This window comes from Seriola lalandi, unplaced genomic scaffold (assembly GCF_002814215.2).
Source record: "Seriola lalandi dorsalis isolate HSWRI2012SDOR001 ecotype SW California unplaced genomic scaffold, Sedor1 jcf7180002054861, whole genome shotgun sequence".
Classification (NCBI taxonomy): domain Eukaryota; kingdom Metazoa; phylum Chordata; class Actinopteri; order Carangiformes; family Carangidae; genus Seriola; species Seriola lalandi.
In genome coordinates, this window is record NW_019525414.1 from 4219124 (window position 1) to 4234759 (window position 15636).

Below are 15636 nucleotides of genomic sequence, written 5' to 3' on the forward strand. Positions count from 1 at the left end.
CAGCATCCTGCTCTTTGTGAGGGACAATATTAAAGGCGTGACGCCATCTAGTGGTGAAATGTGGTTATTGCTTTGATAATTAATAGAAGAGTTTGGAAATTTAAACAAATTATTGTTGAATTTGTGTTTCTTAAAATCTGAAACTACTTTTGATGTAGGAATCTGAGCTTGAAAAATTATGGTTAAAATGTGTTTTCAAATAACTGAAAAAAGGCAGGTGCAGCAGAAGTTGTATAAAAGTGGAAAGAATACTGCACAGGCTCAATGACTTTTGATATAATAGCACAACAGTTCCAAATACACACATATATCCTGGGTAAATTAGCCAGAGGTCCAGGGTACTTGGGTGAATTGTATCACCAAATGAACAAATTGTTGTGGTCCTCCAAGTGGATAATTCACCCAGTGTCTAAGCCGCATATACTGTGTATATGGAATCGTTGTGATGATTGTCTGAAGTATTCGAGAAGATCTGTAGATTTTCTTTCACTTACATAAAAATTTTACATTTAAAAGGTCAAAACAAAGATTTCTGCCCAGTTACTTAATTGATTTTTACCATCTGGTGTTTGGAAAAAAATTATCAAAGTTTCATCTTTTGGGGAAAAGAGTAATGAGTAAACTAAACTGAGCAAAACTGGCGTTGTACCATCAGTACAGACCCACAGTAAAACAATAAGACAGGGCTATAAGGATTCAAGAATTTTTATTTGTTTTGCCATGAAGTGACTTTTCATTTTAGCAGCATAATTAGTACGTTGAGGTATTTTTATTTTCTTACACAGGTAATAAAGTGAGACATTTAGTCATGTAGAAAAGAAGACATTTTGCAAAAATAAACACACAGTAAAATGCAGACAAACACTTATTCCTGATGTCTGTGCATAAAAACGTGAAGACATAAATAAATGTGGACAAACACACTCCTCAAAACATATTCAGACATTCATACTACAGACAGGCGTTTCATGCTTACAGGACAAGATCTGCATCAACAAAAAAAAAAAACACTGAGTGTTTGCAGCCTATTACCTGCAGGGTGAGTGAGTCCACTCGCTCTTTAGGAGTTTGATCTTTTCTCCAGGCAAGAACCAATATTCTCTCCCTTCCAGGTGAGGAGGCTGGAGCGGGAAGGAGAGGACAAGCGCTTACACTTGGAGGTTCTGGATACTGAGGAGCTGAGGGGGGGCTGCTCACTGCTGCCTTTGCGCTTTTGGCCACGACCCTTGTGATCATAACCCACCACCTTCTGCTGAATTCCTGGGGGCTTCCCTCTGCTGCGGGGGGAGCAGTGGGTTGTCGCAGGTAAAGGGGAACGCTTCTCCAAACCTGACAAGTGTCTCTCTGAGGGCTGCAGTGGCAGAGGAGGACATGGCTTCTTTCCACGTGAGAAGGTAACAGTGGCTGGTCCTTGAAAGGAGGGGATGTGTGGCTGGGCCTTCTCCTGGAGGGGGGGATCCCTGATGTGTCTGGAGGATTTATCCTCCCTGCTGTGTGGCAGCCTGGTGGCTTTCTGTGCTGTACTTGCATCTTGCATAAGGGCCACCTCCTTCAGCTGAGCCTTGCTTGGTCGCCCGACAGCGTTGCCCCGTCGGCCAGGCCCAAAGCTCGCAGAGGAGGTGGAGGAAGGCGGTTTGGTACTCTGAGAGTTGTGCTGACTGCTTTTGGTTTCCAGTTGTCCCAGTGAGGTAGACTCGAGACTGAGGGAGCCAGTGGACTGGGAGGGTCTAGCCGCAGTCCTTACAGTTGGTGGTGGTTTGACATGACAAGACCTGAGACCTGATGATACTTGAGGCATTTTCCTGTAAGTTAAAGGAAAAACATGAAGCTGATTAGGTTAGGAGATATTGCGTTCACACGGCCAAAATCATGTTTGGCATGGAGGCATAAAAACACTTTCACTGATGGGTTCTGGTGGATCATTTTATTATGACATAGATAATCCAGTGACAGAAACTCCCAGATGTTAGCCAGGATCCCTGCAACTGAGTATAACAGACAACTGTTTGCTTAAGTTCTGATATTTCCTCCTCTAAACACACTTGAAGGAGAGGACTAGTCTTTCTAGAATCTGTCTGATGTAGTGAAACCTGGTAATGCCATCAATCCTTCCATCCGCTTAAGATGTTTTATTTCTGTAAGGGTATCAGATCAAGTCTGGCCATTCCTGATCATATAATTAATAATTTCGTAAAGGTCTAAGAGATGTTTAATCAATAATAAACTGATGCATTTTCTAATGATTATTTATGTGTAATATCTCCTTAATCTCTGGAGAGAAGAAACCAGATTCAGCAACAGAACAGTGCCCTGCAGTGGTTTCAGCGTCTAGTTCAAGCACACACACATGCACACACTGGAGTCTGCCTGGACGTCTATCAGCTCACTGAGCAACTCTTTTCTTCACCTTGCTGAAAACAGATAGGTGCCATGTCTGCGATATGGAGCGATGATACTCACTTCCACAGGTGTGTGCTGACATGGTGCTCCAACATGGCACTGAGGGCAAATTGCAGGTGATGCAAACGGCGGTCGAAGGTGAAGATGCTGCAACCCAATGTGCGGCATCCAAAAGTGCATAGCTACAGAACAGAGACAATTTCATTAACACAGACACACTCCAGTGTCCTTTGGAGACAAATACAATTCCACTTTTAACAGTGACTAAATCTGCAAAGTGTTTTTCCAATTCATACATCACAGCTGCTTAGCCTACAATTCATTTTTCCTCTTAAAACGATTCTACAAATTTATTTTTAAACATTTCTGAAGTCAGCTTCTGACAAAAATCCCAGTCTACTGGCTGCTGCTGTGCTCGTGTATTTCTCCACTCACCCCGAGAGGTTTGGGGTGCCAGGGTGAGGCAGGCAGGTCCGTAGTTTCCTCTTGCTCATCATCTTCACTTTCCTCGCTTGACAGCAGGCTCTGGTTGAAGGGATAGGGAGGCTGTACCTCCACTTCTACAGTGCTGTCACCTTCCTCTTCTGGAAAGCTTTCTTGTGAATCCCTGGACCTGCATGAAGGCAAAATAACGCAAAAATAACTACAATTCCCGCCTCGTGGTTGTAGGCCTCCGCCACTCACTTCTCACCTTTTGGTTAATTGCTGTGTGACGTCTTGAGTAATGGCTAAAAAGTGTTTTGTGAGGTCACACTGACCTTGACCTTTGACCTTTAACCACCAAAATCTAATCAGTTCGTCCTTCAGTCTAAGTGTATATTTGTGCAAAGTTTGAAGGGATTCCCTCAGGGCGTTACGGAGATATTGCCTTCACAAGGCCAAAACCCTGTTTTGTGAGAACACTGTGACCTTGACCTTTGACCTTTGACTACCAAAATCTAATCAGTTCATGCTTGAGGCCAAGTGAACATTTGTGCCAAATTTGAAGAAGTTCTGTCCAGGCCTTACTGAGATATCGTGTCCAGGAGAATTGGACAGATGGACGGACAACCTGAAAACAATATGCCTCTGGCTCTGACTGTTGCCAGCATGGAGGCATAACATTTATGAACTTCATCTCCAATGACAATTTTTGATAGTTGCGCAGGAGGCATTTGAGTGAATAACATAACTTTGCTAATATGTAAATAATTGTATTCCATACCTGAGAATGTGGCAGTTGCTGTTGAAGTTGTATCTGTTGCCCTGAGTTGTTATTTTCTCTTCGAAAACCTCCAAATGTTGCTCTTTGTCTTTTAATTTGACAAGAAGCTGCTCCATATCTCGACCTGCTGAGGCCGCTCTCTGCTCCACTGCCAGCTGATCAAAGCTCTTAGCCCTTCCCAGTGCTTTCTGCTGCTGCTGGATGCAATCAGTCTGTGTAGAAAGAAGAGAGACGTCCCATCCCAAACAAATGATAAAACCTTTCATGTTTCTGCATCAAATGACAAACGCAGACAAAGCGCTCACGTCTCTGTTAATAATGAGCAACAACAAAGATACTGGTAACAGTATTGGGTAAAAGGAAAAGGCACTGAGAGTTTACATTGCATATAAGCTCCTGGCTGCCCGGCTTCTTCCTTTCTGGATCCAGAACTCTGCAGTGTTTGTTCAGGTCACATTCTTTCTCTATGGGAAAAAAGCAAACACAGTAGTCTGTGAGTAACAGCAGGAGACAGTCAGTCAACATGATCCATGCTGGTGGAGATTACAGACCAACATATGGTCATTTTCTTTTTTACAACCAAATAATAGAAAATGATTCTGCATATGATACAATTATAGTAGGATGCAAATACTTCTAACACAGTCTTGATAGTTAAACAACAACAACAGAAGTTGTATAAACGGCAGACATACTGTCTATGTTTTTATGAATCCGGCTGTAGGTTCTCGTTCCCCGCGAAGGACTGTGAGACTCACTGGACTGTCCAGCTGTGGACTTCTGCACAGAAGGTCTCTCTGACGGGGGAGTGGAAGAGGAACAGGGGCCAGGGGGCAGGGGTCCCGCGTGCCGCGGAGGAACCCTGAGGCGAGGTGTGGACGAGGAGTGGTGGGGGTGGGGATGGTTCTCCTGAGGGAACTTCTCCACTGAAGGCAAACTGAAGAGGTGGTGGGAGAAGCAACACTTCAGAACGGACTTATGAGATTCACACGTGAAATTTAGATACAGTAAGTGACAAAATTGTGGTTTGCGCATGACCCAGATGGAATAAAAACTACAGCTTCGAACGTGGGTCAGAGTGCACAGCGTTCTGTATGTGAGACATCATTCTATGTGAACATGGGTGTGTGGATGCTTTGCAGCTGAGTCAGTGACATATTGAACTTATATACAAACAAAGCCACATTGCAAAGAATTATGGCGTTTATTATTAATTATAAAACTAAAAGCGTTTCTGATTTTTCTCTCCATGATTCTAATGAACATTATGATCCCCCACCCACAATTGTAATCATTCAACAAAGCAACAAATAAATAACAAGGACGCAAGGAGGACTGAGTTCAACACAAACCAACCATTATGCTGAGCCTCTCATAAAATATCAAACAAAGTGAACAATCTTAAACAGTACCTCACTGCCTCCCTCTGGGCCTTACTGGGCCTGTGCTGGTGGGCAGGTAACGCGGCTGAGGGTGGGTTGGCGTCCTCATGATGTCTGCCATCTTTCTGTCTCTCTCTAGAGGAGGACAGATTGGAAAGAGGCCGGCAAGGCCGAGGTCGCTGCTGTGGCGCCAAAGTAGATGACTGGCCACACATCTTTGTGAGCGGACCGTGACGCCTCACACAGTGCTTCTCAAAGGCTTCAGGCTTCACCACCTGGCCACAGTGGCTGCACACCACCAAATAAAACTCATCATGTGCAGGGCAGTGGCCATATATATGCATATCTGTAGAGGAAAATACACAACAGAGTTTTGAATGAAATTATTTTTAGGATTGATCTATGTGAAATGATGCTGAATACTGTCAATGTTTCTGGGTCCTCACCTTCTTTCCTGAGGGTCATGGTCTCAGATCGGTTCCCCCCACACATGCTGCTGTCTTCAGTAGACCCAGCTGCATGCAAGGCAAAAACAGTCAGCATGAGATGCCTGCACATCTAAGCAGGTTTACTGAGATAAACCTGGAACATGTCTTTCACATCAGCCGGTGTTCCAGGTTTGGGTACTCCCACGGGTTTTATACATGAATTTAAAAGTCAGTGCTTCGTCAAACTTGTGCTGCAGCTTCCCTCATATCTGCTCCGGCAGCTGCTAATGTCTGCCGGTCAGTTTCGCTGCTCGCAGGCTGGACAAATCCCTCTTAAGTAGTGTTGTTTTTAGTGTGACACTAGCTGACGGGCTAACGCTAACAGTGAATTTACCTGTCCACAGGTGAGACGTTCGCCTTGTGTTTACTAGCAAGTGTTTTATCACTACATTACTCCACGTCTAAGGAACAATAACTTACATTTGTGTTTAGTTTAGTGCCAGTACAGACTGTTAGCAAACCCACCCTGCACTAGGACCCAGTAGGTCTTTTGTTTGGGTTGCGCTTTATGCCGCTCTGTGTGTGTATGTAACAACAAATAAATCACAGGACATTGACACTATGACATGATGGAAACCACACCTGGGGCAGGGAGTGCGACTCACCGTCAGATGGTAAAATATTCACCCTATCTACCCAACAACTCCAGTTTAATCCGACAAAATCGTCGAGATTAGGATTTCGCCGATTCAAAGCGGCCATTGCTGCTCTTGCGCGTTCACGAGGTGACACCGACAGTTCGCGCGCATCACACCCGCGTCACGAAGCTCGCTGCCGAGGCTAAACCCAAGATGTGTAAGAAACGGTGTGGCCGTGCACCGTAGACTGCACAGCCTGCGGGTGTTGTGTACAAAATAACGCCACATCAACAGCCGACCTGTCTGCAGTGTGCTCCAGTGGAACAGCCTGTTCCTCTGTGTGCACCGGACCAAGAAGGATGTTCCTCAGTTCCCCTATTTTCATCATAATCTGGGCCTTTCGTTTAAAATGTTACGATATTGTAGGGGTTTCATTGAGGTGGTGTGACCAGTTTTGATTGAATTAAGGGAAATCAAAGCTGACAAACCCTTCACCGGGACTAATTGAACTATTATTGTTTATTATTTACTATTATTATTATTAGCCTAATAATGAGATGTTGAAAACATGCATTTCCCCAAGGGGATAAATAAATAAAGTATCTATCTATCCATCTATCTATCTATCTGTCTATCTATCTATCTGTCTATCTGTCTATCTATCTATCTGTTGCAAAATAATTGTAGGGGGGTCTACCACTTCCTGATAAGCAAAGGTTTATAAAAGATAATTAATGACTCTATTACTTATGAATAAATAATTTAGCCCACATTTTATAGATCAGTTGGAAAATCCTCCTCCAGCATGACACTTTTTATGCTCGGTGTTGTTCATGGTTTGTAAATGGATTTTCTCCAAAATCTTAGCTTATTAAGATCTGCTACTACAGACATGAATTATTAACATTTACAGGTGACTGACTAACTGTTGATGATCGCTTACTACAAAAACCCATTAGCCTTTATTAATGGCTAACTATATATAACTGCATTCAATATGATTTATTAGAAAGTGAGAAAATGGTAATCTTTTTTTAATTAATTCCTAATATTTATTACTGCAGAACTGATGGGTTGGGGGGGGGGGGGCTCCATTATGAATTTAAGGGCTACTTAAGTGTCATGCTGGAGGAGGATTTTCCACAACCTGGCAACCCAAAACCTATTGTTATCAATGACTTAAAACTGACCTATAAAGCAGTAACGATTAATAGAAGCTGTAGTTAATCACAACACATAAAGCCTTTAAAATCTAAAGATTTTAAATTTAATCATAAAGTGGTACCAAATTGTCTTTATTGTCATTACACAAATTTTACAGCGACGATCTGCAGCAAACATTATCTATGAAGTGTGATATCTCTTTTGTTTGATTAATCTGGCTATTACGTCATATATATACATGCACACACACATACATATGTATATACTGTATAGATATATGTACATATATATATATAATGTATAACTCTACAATTTCACAAAGCTCAGTGATGCGGTCAGGTTCCCTGTGTCCTCCTAATATTAAAGGGAAACAAACACATTTAGATTAAAATTGGTGAATTCAACAATAACATCCATCTTGTGCACAGTTTCTAAATTATAGCCTGACCAGAGTCCGGAGTTTTAGTCTGAGCACAGTGGTGATTTCTGATTCACTGACAGTGCACTGCATTGTGAGTCACACTCAAATTTGACTGGACTGATGAGGGTCAGGTGTTTTGGAGGCTTGTGTGTGAGTGAGAGTGTGTGTATGTGTGAGTGAGAGTGTGTGTGTGTGAGAGAGGATGTTTTCATTAGCAGCTGAGATGCTGAAGATGCCTGGCAGACGCAGAATGTCTAGCGAGTGTCAAACTGCACCACATGTTACCTGGCCGTGTTATCTGGATGTCTGATCAACACAAATGAATAAAACTCACACATCAGCTCTTCAGAGTGTGGTATGACTGATTACTGGCCAGGTGTCCGCTCTGGTTCATCTGTCTGATCAACACATCGTACATGTGTGCTACCGGTCAGAGTATCAGGTATAAAAATCAGACACACAAGTCAATTTCTTGCTTTTAATGATGCACTTCATATCATGTGTTCCTGGATAGTGACAGGAACTCCAGTCTGATCTGTGACATTTTTATCAACACAGTGGTGGATTAAGCCAGAACTGTGAAACAGGCAAGGCTATATCAAAGAGGAAAATCAAAACAATGACCGTAATAAAGAAAAACAGCTTGCCTTCCCTTACAACGTTGTGGAGGTAGAAGCCTGGCAACAGCAAGTTAAGAAAAATATATGCGGTTAATTAGTAACAGGTTAGAGATCAGTCAAATATTTATGAAAAACTGCCAGGGTAACTAAGGGTATACAATTCATAGTACAGTGGTATTCAAATACTGTAGGACCTTGGGTTGTTGTCTTTAATTATACAACATTATAAGCTTGCAGGACAAACAGAACACAAACAAATCCTTTCAGGAAAAATGTCACAAATTCTACCTAGAAAGTAGTATGGTAAAAAAAAAACAAGAGCCAACATACCGTAAATGGATATATTCACCACATTCAACATAATAATCAGCTGCAAGGCTAATCTTACTATTTTAGCCTAACAGCATTCTTGATGACAAGGTGAGACATAATACAAAAATGATTAAACAAACTTGTTTTTACCCATTATAAATAATCTCATATTGGCAACTGAATTATTTTTCCAAATTAGCTATTATTTAACATTCATTCATTGCAACTTCACTTTTTGATGCCGATTGTAGGTTTCAGGATTAGACTGAAATTTAATTTGGTCCCCAGGCTAGACTGGTGTTAATAATAAATGCACTTCAAGTATGTTATACTCATTGGGTGTTTGGTAATCCTACACTCAATAGTCCTGAGTCTTTTTTCTTTTTTTTTGGAAATTGTTGATGGCAAAAGTAAGATGTGGTACTGTTGACAGTTAACAGGGTGACAAAGTCATGCTGCATTTAGGCATACAGTCCACATCCGTAGTACCATTTGAGATAAGGACCCTTTCTTTGGGATATTTGGGTGTAAATGTTGAAACATTCAAATTGCACATAGATGATGATAATATTTTTGATGGCTATAATAGCTACTTCTACGTTTTTGCTATTGCTACTTAGCCAACATTACCATTAACAATTGTTTACTTACCAGTCTAGAAGAAACATTGAGAGTTCAGTATCAACCATAATTCCTTGACTCACCCACAGCTGTCTCTAGCAGTGGAAAGCAACCCTCTTGTTTTGGTTCTAGTTCTCTCACTTCTTTTCTTCTACTGAAGTTAGCACGCTAACCAGTTAGCTTGGGCCAACTCGTCACTTTCTGACGTCACTGCTCTGACCATTCTGCCCTGAAGAAGTAGCTGCTCAGAGGTCATATTATAACCTCTTGTCTTGTAAATGCAATGATAACTAAAGCTCTCTGCAAGACTGGTGAGTAAACAGCTGTTAATGCTAATGTTTGCTATGTAGCAATAGCTAAACTTACAAATAGCTTCTTTAATACAACTCTAAATATAAAATTAATAACTTCACAAAAAAGGAGCAGTTGGTTTTTAGAAATGTCTACCTTATATTCCACAATATTTACTTTTAACAATTAGTACAAAAACGACTCCTTCAATAAAACTACATGTTAGACAATTTTGAGATGAAGAAGCTGTGCAGTTACGATGGCCTAACACCCCCCTCCACATCTGTAGGCTGTTGGATGGTTGTTTCTTTGTGGAAAGGTGTTTCCTTGAAAATGAACCAGCAGTTGCCACCCCACAGGATGAGGTTAAGAAAACCAAAAATCTGCCAAAGAATAACACATGAGTCAAATGTTCCAGGCTGTTGTTGTACACACAATTTTAAGCACACTGGAAAAAGACTACTTTCACTTACCACTGAGGCGTGTAGTCGGCCCATGTGAGGCATAGCACCCGGGGTGCACTTGTTTTTGTCATCCTTGCAAACACCAATTAAAGACAGAATGGTTGAAGGACTGGTGGCCAACTTCACATCGGACAAGCCTTTAGCCCAAGCAGAGGATGAGGCCAACCACAGGAAGGTCAAGGCCGCAGTAACCAACAGGTCCTAATTGAGCAGCACAGAAAAATAATCAGTAACACACAGACTACAGTGGCAGCTTCACCAAAGGAGCTTTCTTGGACAGAGACTACCTAGTGCAATCTGTTTGAAACCGCACCCCCTTCAACTGTTTCATTTACACAGCTCTGTTAAATGCACTTTCTCTGACCTCCTGCTGGATTCCGGTATGAAGTAGACTCCCTGAAATCCAGCAGCTGATGTCAGATGTTACATTATTTACACACATTTGACAAAATATAAATATTGCCTGCTTGGATAAAACTAGATCCACTCAGATTCAGATTCAGAAGACACATTCCTGCGTGAAATGCAACCTTGTGAATTACACACTGTTATTTCATCTTCCGTATCTGAGCTATTTATACATGGAGAGGAGGTCCTGGCTAAGGACAAGCATTTCAACAAAACTACTGAGAAATATTGAGAATTCAGACAAACATACCACGATGGGGCCACGACTAGATTCTCTATACAGGTGCTGGTAGCCCAAGTAGAGGACTAGTGTGGCAGTACTGTAAAGGAAGGCCAACACTCCAATGCAGACGAAAAACTCTGCCGAGGATGCATGGTCTCCTGTCAGATAGTAAGTAGTGGTGGTAGTCTGGTTGATTTTACAGTCGGGAACATGATAAGGATGCTGCATCAACCTGTGTAAACATAGACTAGTTTTAGTTTGAATAATCCTTAGAGTAAACACACAGTAAGCCGGTCCCTGGTTTAAGACAGTTTGTGTTTGCAAACACACACACACACACACACCTGAATGGGTAGTTAAACACTGCCTGTATTTCATTATTGCCTCCACCTCCACATACGATGTTGATGCTGGTTGCGCCGGTGTAACCTCCAGTTGTGGCGAATGCAAATATGGAGAACAGCTGCAGCCACAGACACGAGATAAGAGGAGACACGTTGGCATGAGAAGATGTTCAGGACAGAGCACTGCTGTTAGTCACACATGTATACACACACACACACACACACACACTTCCTTTATATTTTACGCAACACACTTCTGTCAGGAAGCCGATGCCTTAGTCACAGGATGTCCATCACTGTAAATTATGTGCACAGTTCACAAAAAAAGCATGTCATTACATTTAAAACCAGAGGCACTAACCACTGAGCATACAATGGTTGATCCAAAAGTGACACATAACAATTCCTCCCTGCAAATAAAAGCTAACATGTTGTATTGTTATTTGGCAAGACGATATGTCAAGCCAAGCATCAACCTGAACAGTCAGTAATCAAATAAAGCATTTTCTTTGATTTTGAAATGCTCCAGGTGCTAACACACATAACCCGTCAGTTAGAGCCATAAAACACTAACTATGGTTTTACAGGCTGACATTTCCTTAATTGACAGGCCATAAACTGATCATCACCCCCTGAACTGCTGTGCATGCCATATTTGAAACGGCGTTACAGCTCAAAGGATGATCTGCATAGCTTCTCCGGGCGTGCAGTGGGTCACATGACAAACAACATAATCAATTTGTAAGACATTTTCACCACCAGGAACGGACAGTTGATGTTAAAAACACACCCCGCCAAAAAGCCATATGGTAAAAAAAAAAAAGATTTAGTAAAACTTACCCATTCCAGCAGACGGATAAATGCCAAAGGCTCCTTCAGAGGTCCCCAGTCAAAACTGAATCCTGAAGTCAGCACTTTCTGATGAGAAATAAAGACACGGTGAGAAAGAAGAATGCGTTACACTGCTCTGAAGTGGTCTAGTGTGTTTGCTACACAAGTATCGGTCATTAAGCGCCATTAACGTCTCTTCCTCTTTCTGTCAGGGCCGTTACCTGGGCGACAGAGTCCATCGTTCCACAGGAGAAAACCACCGTTAGTTCGATCCCCGTTCGCTCGTTTGTGTCTGCTCGTGTCCGGGTTCTTTTGCAGCTCTGTCGAAGCTCCTCGGGTTTGTCAAACTTTTCTCCAACTTCAGCGAATCGTAGTAGAAACCACGTGATCGCTGACGTTAAGGCGTCGAGGAGGGCGATGCTGGTCAAACACTTTCTACCGAGACTGTTATAATTTCACCTTCTGCTTCATCACATTGGTCCAGTTTTAAGCGGAAAAATCACATTTTTATGAGCAAAAAGCCAAATTCTTTGGGTTGAACGTTTATATCAAACAATACGTTTAATCTGCAGTTGAATATTACCTGATTTCTTTCCTTTGCTTTCATCATATTAGTTTCCCTGGCGCATTTATGTGGCCAAACTGTAGTGTAATGAAGTGCATGATTACTTTTGTATCTTTTTTCCCCCTCTTTTTTTAAGTTGACCATGTTGCATATTATGTTAACTGTAAGTCACATGTAGGCCTAATAGTTGTATATTTGCTAACTGTGCAAACATGTTAGGCACACAAGGCAAAGCCATCTACAGTAGTATCTGAGATAAGGGGCACTTTGTTTTAACGTGCAAACTGAGCATCTATGAGAATGATATTTCTCACTGCTACATTTATATTGATTTCAGTCTTTCCGTTTTTAGTACCTTCTGTAAAGCCCTGCAGCAAAAAAAGAGCAGTTGGTCTCCAGAAATGTGCACCCTGTATTCAAATGCATTTTCTGAGCACCAAAATGACATCTACACTATGTATCTATCTACACGACTATATATTTCTATATTATTTTACTAGCTGACCTGTATAAATACAGATTGTTGTCCAGCTCTTTCCTGCACATAAATTTGCTTCAGATTATGATTCTCATATATGAATAAGCAGGTGCAATGTTTATCACATAATGTTTAAATCCATGATGTAACTGAGCATTATACGAGTAAAGGGCAAGGCAGACAACTGCACCACGGCCTCAAGAACCTGAAACGCCCCAAAAGCCCCAGATTAGCCGCCGGTTAGCTGTAAATGATTTGACTAACTGCAAATTTGTGCCACCAAGGTATAATATCAACTAGGTGGGGTCCTGCACTATTTCCTATTCATGTCACCCTTTCTTTCTGAAGGGCTTGGGGTCAAAATGTAGTTTTAAGACCTTAGTTAATTTAGTTTATATTATGTCAATATAGTGCATATCCCTAAAAAAACAAATTAATCAAATTACAGCATACCTGGGGCCAGGTCACCTTCAAGCCCAGAAGTAGGCCTACTAGTTAGTTACTGGGTATATAATTAAACTATGTCTTGTCTTCTGTGTGAACTGTATTTAAATGGCACTTGTGGTAACAGGATACACACACAATACACAGAGGGCAGGAGAAGTGAGCAGGGGGTCTATACAGGCTCTAGGGCCCCGTAACAGGTTAATCCAGCTGTGGTACTTTATATTTGCTCATGACGGGATGATGATACCAGCCGAAAAGACCCAAAATACTTCATGCTGCTTCCAACAAAGTAAAATACAAATGCTTGAAATTTTCCAGGCACTGAATAGTTCTGTATTAACAGACAAATGTGTTATCAACGACCAGACGGCAGTGCAATGTGCTTTCATGCCAGCAAAGGTTTAATAGGGTTAACTTTTTAATGATTTTTGACATTTTGTAACAAACTGTAACAATAGATATGAAAATATCCAACAAGAATTACAGTGTGCAAAGTGTAATAGGGATTTATAACTTATTATTTTTATTTTTACAATTTCTTTCTCTTTTTTCTTGTTGTTTGTTCATATTTTGTAATTATTATTATTACTTATTATTTATTTTTCTTATTTTCTGATATTCGTATTATTTATTTATTTATACTCATTTTTTTTTTGTTCTGTAATTTTGTTTTGCTAGTAGATGCAGCTAGGAGGGCTCGTGATATACTAGCTCACTTATCTTACTACGTTTCATTTATCTTTCATCCCTCCAGTAATATTTTCGGGTTGTTACTTCCTTTCCACTAGGCAATGAGTAATTGATCATAAAAAAAAGAGTTTGCAAAGTGTAAAATGGGAGTACACAGTGAATGTGCAGTAATGGTGATTATTTTTCACTAGAGGTCACCATTTCCACTATTTGAGCATCATTAAACTGAACTTCTTATCCAAAGCAAGCCATGCGTTTCCCATGACTCCCATCAGTATAGGCTGAACTCATCCACACAGGCTGTCCATGTATTTCCCTCAAAAAAAAAAAAAATAGCTTGTTTTTTTTTAACAGGGAAATTCAGGTACACTTGGTTCCATCCCTTCGTTTGCTCAGGTTTTCTCAGCACATTTTACAGCCAGACAGGAAGTTTTGGGATCTTGTGGAGAGGCAGAGCTTTCATCCTTACAGGGCACATCTCAAAGGAATAAGAGTGGCTTTGTTCTCCACCTTTTAATAGTTGACTGGGCTGACATGGGGGAGGGGCTGCAACTCTATTGTACAGTCCCCTTTGAGAAGGAATGCTGCCCTACAGATCAGATTGTTTGGCTTTCTGAGTGCATCCGGGAATCATGAAATTCCCAAGCAAAAGGTATAGCACACACAAAGGACATTCCCGATGTTCCAAGGCAGATTGGAGTGTAGGTGTGGGAAAATGTGGATTCGAGTACATGGTTTCAGGGCTTTTGAAACCATTGAAACTTGGTCAACGGATTTTTACTTTTGGCTGCGATGAGCTGACACCTTATTTGTTGCTGCACACCCTCAAACCTGTCGGTCAGGTTGTGCCACGCCAAAAGATAATCAGACACTGAATGTACCGTTGAATCTTTTCAGCCAGGCCAGTGGCAGCTATGGGTGCAGGGATTTTTCTTCTGCAACACATGACCAGTAGTCATGTGTTTGTATGACCCACTGTCCCATCACATGCACAAATTTAATCAAGAATATATGACTCAGTGCAACCATCAAAATGAATAAATAGAATTTGAGAATGGAGCAGGCTGTACAGAAACATCCATTTACAAAAGTTAAGATCATGTGATGGAAAGGTTCATTTTCATTCTTTGACCTTGTTCTTCTTGACACACCTCAGCTATCTCAAAACTGTTGATACTGAGCAGAGACTGAAGTACAGAGACATCAAATACTGGATTCCATGAATCATGTTAATCGTTAAATCATCAGGGATTTCTTCCATATCTGCCATTAGAAAGGTGCCACTAGTCATTTGTTCCAACAAATTTGAGGACATTCCTTATTTTTTCTTTTACATTATTGTGTATTTGCACAAACAGAGCTTTTCAGAGACTCTCTCTGGTGGAGAGATTACTAATATTCAGCATGATTTAATCTCTTGTTTGAGCTTCCCAACATCACACCACACCCAGATGTTTAATCCCTGACAAAGTAAACTGTGGGGTATGCATGTGAAGAAATGACCCCTTCATTTAATAACATGGCATTTAATACGTTACCAAAACCTCATAGAATCAGACATAATATTATAGTCATGACACTTATAAACAAAGGCTGGTGAAAGCACACTCTGACTTCAAAGCATGCATACTTTTGTGTCTTTTATGCACATGTGAAATTTCTCTCAATTACACTTTTCTCCATTGAATTGTGTGTTTGCATACAA

At 41.1% G+C, this 15636-nt stretch overlaps 2 protein-coding genes across 2 annotated transcripts; both read right to left on the reverse strand.

Moving 5' to 3' along the window:
* Positions 1 to 689: 689 nt before the first annotated feature.
* On the reverse strand, positions 690 to 6242 carry atxn7l2b (ataxin 7-like 2b). Its single transcript, XM_023427438.2, has 9 exons — positions 6080 to 6242; positions 5433 to 5501; positions 5017 to 5332; positions 4300 to 4541; positions 3986 to 4068; positions 3605 to 3816; positions 2836 to 3013; positions 2461 to 2582; positions 690 to 1802 (listed from the first exon to the last, which is right to left on the reverse strand). Exons 1-9 carry the CDS (start codon positions 6174 to 6176, stop codon positions 1061 to 1063), a joined length of 2061 nt encoding a protein of 686 aa, XP_023283206.1. The 5' UTR covers positions 6177 to 6242; the 3' UTR covers positions 690 to 1060.
* Positions 6243 to 8101: 1859 nt separating this feature from the next.
* On the reverse strand, positions 8102 to 12132 carry sypl2b (synaptophysin-like 2b). Its single transcript, XM_023427439.2, has 6 exons — positions 11973 to 12132; positions 11761 to 11838; positions 10921 to 11039; positions 10604 to 10808; positions 9955 to 10146; positions 8102 to 9864 (listed from the first exon to the last, which is right to left on the reverse strand). Exons 1-6 carry the CDS (start codon positions 11988 to 11990, stop codon positions 9736 to 9738), a joined length of 741 nt encoding a protein of 246 aa, XP_023283207.1. The 5' UTR covers positions 11991 to 12132; the 3' UTR covers positions 8102 to 9735.
* Positions 12133 to 15636: the final 3504 nt, after the last annotated feature.